General features: G+C 56.7%; 1 protein-coding gene and 1 long non-coding RNA gene across 3 annotated transcripts in view; one reads left to right on the plus strand and one right to left on the minus strand.

The window, feature by feature from the left end:
- LOC108507438 overlaps positions 1 to 341 on the minus strand; it is a 43941-nt gene extending 43600 nt beyond the window's left edge. Inside the window, exon 1 of the long non-coding RNA XR_001878116.1 lies at positions 286 to 341. This is a non-coding gene — a long non-coding RNA (uncharacterized LOC108507438). The remainder of the gene's footprint in view (positions 1 to 285) is intronic.
- Positions 342 to 775: 434 nt separating this feature from the next.
- PFN2 (profilin 2) lies at positions 776 to 6053 on the plus strand. 2 transcript variants are annotated; one of them, XM_017835411.1, is made up of 3 exons: positions 776 to 1041; positions 1996 to 2188; positions 4011 to 6053. In XM_017835411.1, the coding sequence occupies exons 1-3, from the start codon at positions 910 to 912 to the stop codon at positions 4106 to 4108; spliced, it is 423 nt and encodes a 140-aa protein (XP_017690900.1). In that variant the 5' UTR covers positions 776 to 909; the 3' UTR covers positions 4109 to 6053. The 2 variants fall into 2 exon arrangements, with proteins under 2 accessions (XP_017690900.1, XP_017690901.1); XM_017835412.1 differs by having other exon boundaries at positions 795 to 1041; positions 4327 to 4430.
- The last annotated feature ends 136 nt before the right edge of the window (positions 6054 to 6189 follow it).

Raw genomic sequence — 6189 nt, forward strand, 5'->3', positions numbered from 1 at the left:
CCCTCACCGAGGGGCAGATCTGAGACTACAGAACCAACAGAGAAATGCACGGGCTGCGCGGGGGCCGCCTCGGCTCAGGGGAGCGGGGCCACGGGGAGGACGGAGCGCCGGCCCCTCGGGGCATCTCCAGGAGCGGGCACCGCTCCGCCGCAGCAGCCCCGCTGTGTCCCCGGGTACCCCCGGACGGCGCTCCGGGAGGGCCCCAGCGCCGTCCCCTGGGCCGCGGGAGCCGCGTCCGGCTGTCCCGGCCCGGGACGGGCGGGGGGCGCCGCCGCCGGTACTCACCGCTCCCAGCGCTCCGGCGGGGCCATCGAGGCGGCCGCACAGACCGCCCGGCCCCGACCGCCGAGCCCGCCGCGCTCTGCCCCGCGCGGTCCGAGCCGCGGGCGCGGGGAGCGCCCCGCAACGCGATGCCGCCGGGCCGGGCCGGGCCGAGCTCCCGCAGCGGACCCGGGACCGGCCGCCCCGACCCGCGACGTCCGGGCGGCCCCGGCGCGGGCACGGGACGGGCAACCGGGCCCCGGCCCCGCCCCGGCCCCGGCCCCCCCCCGGCCCCGCCCCGCCCGCGCCCCTCAAAAGCGGCAGAGCCGCGCCGGCCCCGCCGTTGTGGAGGGAACTTTCACCTCGCGAACCCGGCCGCGCCCCATTGGCTGCCCGCCGGCCCGCCGCGCCCCGCACGGCCCCGCCCCCGCCCCGGCCCCCGGCCCCGCTCCCCCCCGGCCGCGGGGGCGGCGCCGGCCGCGCCCCTCCTCCCCCCGCCCCCGGCGCGGCAGCGCAGGGCTGGGCTGGGCCGCGCCGCCGCCGCCGCAGCGCTCGGTCCGCTCCGCCGCCGCACCGCCGGGACCGCCGCCCGCCCCGCGCCCCCGGCCCGCCCGCCGCCCGCTCGCGCCCGCCCGCCGCCCCGCGATCATGGCCGGCTGGCAGAGCTACGTGGACAACCTGATGTGCGATGGCTGCTGCCAGGAGGCCGCCATTGTGGGCTACTGCGACGCCAAGTACGTCTGGGCAGCCACGGCCGGCGGCATCTTCCAGAGCATTACGGTGAGCGGGGCCGGCGGCGGCGGCGCCGGGAGCGGGGGCGAGGGGCCGCGCCCGGGGCACTGGGGCACCTTGCGGGCGGGGAGGAACGGGCCCGGCCGCCCGCGCCGCCTTTTTGTGCGCGGCGGGAGCGGCGCGGGGCCGATCCCGTGGGCGGGGGCGGCCGGGCCGGGCCGGGCCGGGGGGCGCGGGTGTCGGGCCCGGGTGCGGGGCGGGCGGCGGGCGGGGGAGGCGGCGGAGGAAGGCGGCTCGAGCGCCGCCGCGCCGCCGGCTCCATGTTTTCTCCGCCAAGATGGCGCTCTGCCATTGATGCTCCCCCGCCCTGCCCGCCCGCGCCCCCGGCCCGCCCGGTCCCGCCGCCCGAGCACAAGGGCCGTGCGGGGCGGCCGGCGCGGCTCCCCCGGCCCCGCTCGGCCCCGCCTCGGGCGCGGCGGGCCCGGTCCCGGCCGGGGCGGAGCAGGGCCCGCCTGGGCCGCGGTCGGGGGGCCGGGCCCGCCGTGACGCTGCACTTTGCGGCCGCCGCGGCGCGGCCGGGCCCGCGCCCCCCCCTCCGCAGCCCCGGGCCCGGGGCCCCTCCCGAGGGGGAGGCGGAGGGGCCGCGGCGGCGGGAGCTGCCCTGGCCCCGCGGCCGGGCCGCGCCGGGCTGATGCCGCGGGTGCGGGCGGGCCCCGGGCTGATCTCCCGGGACAGGTGCGGACCGAGCCCACGCCGGCCCCGGGGTCGAGGCGCCGACACTCGCCCTGCGCCGTTTAACGGGCCGGGCCCGGGATCGCCGCGGCAGCGGCTCCCCCGCGCACGGCGCTTGTGCCTAACAAAGCCCTGTGTGCTGGAGCACTTCCTGCGGGGAGCGGGGGAAAATCACGGCCTCGGCCTCTCCACACCAAACAGCAGCATTTCTAAATCGAGATTAAACAATAAAGCGCTGCCGTGCTAACTCTGAGCTCTTTCCTTTGACAGCCAGGAGAAATAGATATGATTGTAGGAAAAGACCGAGAGGGTTTCTTCACCAATGGTCTGACCCTTGGTGCAAAGAAGTGCTCTGTGATCAGAGATAGCCTGTATGTCGATGGTGACTGCACAATGGACATCAGGACAAAGAGTCAAGGTGGTGAGCCGACATACAATGTTGCTGTAGGCAGAGCTGGACGAGGTAAGTATCATTTTCTCATTGCTAAATTAAGAATGTAACCCTAAGCATAGACTCCAGCTATTAAGAAAACCAGACCCCTGTATTTAATGATTAATATTGGGAAGTGGTGCGAGGGGGTGGGTAGCAGTGTTCTGGCTGAGTTCTGCCTGGGAATCACACTTGTCCCCATTCCCACCTGTGTCCTAGCCCAGCACCAGGCTGTGCAATGGTTAAACAGATCCCTGACAAACAGAAAAAAGAGCAGGCTGCAGCTCTAAGTAGGTTTTCCTGGTATTCCATCACTTGAAGCTGAGGAGGGGTCTGTTAATGATGGGCAGTGACTGCAGCTTTCTCATCGTAAACTGCTCAATGGAAAGTTTATTTTGCAAAAATGTGAATCCCTTGTATGAGCTGCTCCTACTTGACTTTTAACAAGCTCTACGCTAACTCTTCTTGCACTTCCTATTGAGCTTGCTGAAGTCTGTCTTCAGGCAAAAAAGCCCATCCAGTTTGGTACCACTGAGGCTCCTCGTGCTGCTCATTTAACTTCCAGCAGAAGCTATTGTGGGTTAGGCACTCAGCTGGGATGAAATACTGGCTATGAGTGGCGTGCCTTATGTTAGGGACACCTGGGCTGTTTTCAGCCTGGCTGTGGAACGGGTTCGTAAGTGATGGACTTTTGCTTATAGGTGTAAATCCAAAAGCAAAGCTGAAGGTGTCTGTAGGGTAAAGCCTGGGGCAGGGATGCAAGAAGAGGGTTGGCAGTGCTGGAGTGAAACAAACAGTTCTGACTTGTGAAGTGGCAATGAGAACTGTCTTAACCTTTTATGAGCAAATTGGTATGGAAATAGAATTGTAGACTCATTAAGGTTGTAAAAACCCTCCAAGATCATCCAGTCCAACTGTTCCCCCAGCAGTGCCAAGGCCACCACTAACCCGTGTCCTCAAGTGCCACATCCACATGGCTGTTAAATCCTTCTGGGGATGGGGACTCCACCACTGCCCTGGGCAGCTGTGCCAGGGCTGGACAGCCCTTTTGGTGAAGAAAGGTTCCCTAATACCCAACCTAACCCTCCCCTAACCCTCCCTGGTGCAACTTGGGGCCAATGTACGATCGCCTCTAGGTAGGCTGCAGTATTCCCAGCTTGGCAAACAGTTCCTAGCCTGTGGCAGCCCAGAGTTCATCACGTCCCTGTCCCTGCTGGGGACATCTGCTGGCAGCTCCCAGTCACACTTATGGGTGAGGAACCTCTGGGTGTTCCTTTTGCCAGACAATCCAGACACCTTGCTGGCACTGGGGGAGTGGGGAGAGACCCAGCATGACAGTCATCCCTGCATTTTGTCCTATGCAGAAAGCATGATTTATAGTTTTGTTACTGCACGGAAAGTCTTAGCCCAGCTCACCCTGTGGGTTTTTTCCCAACATCAGAGCAGTTACTCTGGCCCCTACACCAGCAGTGACCACTACAGCCCAGAACAGGGGGAGTGTTCCTCTGCCGCTCTCCAGTCACACTGTGCACACACTGCACCTCTGCCCCACCCCGGGATTTCCTTGCTGGGTGGTGACTGATGGTGAGAGGCACTGTGATGCTTTTTTGAGATAACTGGGGGCATTTATTTTAGCACTGAACTCTTACAAGTTCTGTAGTTACATAAAAGCCCTGAGGATAGCTTGTACCTTCTCCCAGCTCTGTCTACATTTGCATTTTTACAAAACTGTTAAACTGGGTTAGTACCCAAATACTAAATCTCGAATTTGAGGGTTTTTATTGCAGAGCCTAAAACTTGAATTATTTCCTTGTCTAACACACTCTTTTTAAAACTTTTTTCTTTTCTCTTTCAGTCTTGGTCTTTGTAATGGGCAAAGAAGGGGTCCATGGAGGCGGATTGAATAAGAAGGCATACTCAATGGCAAAATACTTGAGAGACTCTGGGTTCTAGTTGTTAGGCAGACTGTTAAGTATTAGGGGAAGATTGCTATTAAACTTTCCTGGCGGTGAGCTTTAAACCTTACATTCTGGAAACTTTACTAGCAATGCAGGGTGATGGGGTATGAACCTGTGTCTCCTTTGTATCCCTTTGTTGGTGGGGAAAGGTGTTATTTTTTTTTTCCCCTTTTAATTCTGTTCATTTCTGTTTTGTTTCCTTGTGTACTCCAGCATTGGTTATAGTCATGGGAAAGGAAGGTGTCCATGGAGGGACACTCAACAAGAAAGCATTTGAACTGGCTTTATACCTGAGGCGGTCTGATGTCTGAGCAGCCTCTCCCCATCCACCTAGCAGCTGTCTGCACCACCACCCGCTTGTGCTCAGTGCTACCAGACTGTAGATGGTAGTTTATGTTTTTTATTTACCCATTTCCTACTGTCATAACTCCAGTTCCCCCTTGTTCATCTCTGTAACCACTGTAGGTAACTGAGCCCGTCTGGCACCACCACGAGGAGGATATGCATGTGATACCTTGAAACTTGGGCGGGGAACATGCCAAGTGTAGGCTCTGCTTCGTCTTAGCAATTAGTCTGATATTGACAACTAAACCAACTGAGATACTAAACAAGGTGCCGATTGTACAATCTAATTTGATCAATGCCTCTTCAGCACTTTGAGCGAGTCACAGCTCACTAGTCTTCCTTTCACAGAGCATGGTTGGGAGGAAAAAAGTGCATGCATATCTTCACTTCTGTCCCGCTCTTTGTTTCTGTTTTTTAAACCCACGTGTTTGCTTACATCCATTTTTATAGTGCCTGGTTTGTTTAACCAATTTGCCACTCAAAAGCTATTAATGTCACATTAGTTTTGTCGTTGCACTTCACTGTAGGCTTAAGTTTCTTATTTTTTTCTTGATGATGTCTGAAGCTTGTACTGCTTAACAAGTGCAATCACAAAACTATGAAAGGGTACAGATGCACTTCCTCCCGTGACCTTAAACCACCATCCCAGGGACTCCCCAGACATTCCATCATTGCAATAGCTCAGGCACTTTTTTTTTTTTCCTTTTGCCAGCTCCTGTTCTGTAGTTGAGTTGTGCAAGGCTGCCACTTTGGCCATTAGTTAGCCCAGCGTAACCAGCTGGAGTGTGTCTGGTTTGAGTTTCTCATAGGACCAATTTTAATTTGCAGCTTGAGGGTCTTGGGGGGGAGGGGTCGTTTTTGTTTTTTAATATGAAATTGCGATGTCATTGTGGAAAACTGCCACCTTCAGCTACTCTGGGAGATCTGACTGGCTTCAGTCTTTCTGCCAGATCCCTCAGTGGTGCAGAGTTTGGCTGCTCTGAAGCCACTGTTTGGATGAAGGTCGGTAGTTTGCAAGCTAAACTGTCAAAATGCCATTTCAAATTTCAAATCTTCATTTGGCCTGTCACACCCTTGCTGCAGAAATGATGGAGTGAGCTGCCTTGTGCACGAGTCATCTGAAATGTCTGTAACCAAACTCTCAGTTCAGGCACGGTTCTGATCTGTATGTCCATTGCAAGAACTGCAGAACTCTGTATACTAAAGAATAAATGGGAGATGGTAGTGGTTGGAATAACTGACTTGGCTGTCTTGTGATGAATTTTTTAATATGTATTCTGTGCCATACTATTGTTAAAAAAAAAAAATGAACTGTTGCTATTGTGAGATGGATTTTAACTGACTCCGAGAGTTTCTTTCGACTGGCACTACCTTAGGGACATTCTAGTATTTGCTTCTGTTGTTGGGCCTTGTGGATAATGTACAGATTTAAACAAATTCTTGTCGCTGATTTGTCCATTTCTTTCCCTGCACTTTGTTACATCTGGGATACAGTCTAACTCATCTGATTTAATATGCATTTCAAAAAATGCCATAACTATTAAAAACACCTTGTTTACAGACAGATGAAATAAATTTATTCCAACCAAACAAAACCAGACTGTTGGTAATTTTTTCCCCCCACCCAGGAATCCTCTGAGGCCCTTCAGTGTGTGGCTAACATGAGGACTAAATGCAGTTTTTAAGTTTTGCAGGACAGCAATAGTATCATAATATAACTTCAGCCAAAAG

This window comes from Lepidothrix coronata, unplaced genomic scaffold, assembly GCF_001604755.1.
Source record: "Lepidothrix coronata isolate B3197 unplaced genomic scaffold, Lepidothrix_coronata-1.0 Scaffold256, whole genome shotgun sequence".
Classification (NCBI taxonomy): domain Eukaryota; kingdom Metazoa; phylum Chordata; class Aves; order Passeriformes; family Pipridae; genus Lepidothrix; species Lepidothrix coronata.

Bases quoted from the DNA above. Each gene is read 5' to 3' on its own strand.
- PFN2 (XM_017835411.1), top strand. From the start codon at position 910: ATGGCCGGCTGGCAGAGCTACGTGGACAACCTGATGTGCGATGGCTGC. The intron at 1,042-1,995 runs GTGAGCGGGGCC...TTCCTTTGACAG, and splicing joins GCATCTTCCAGAGCATTACG to CCAGGAGAAATAGATATGAT. The intron at 2,189-4,010 runs GTAAGTATCATT...TTTCTCTTTCAG, and splicing joins TGTAGGCAGAGCTGGACGAG to TCTTGGTCTTTGTAATGGGC.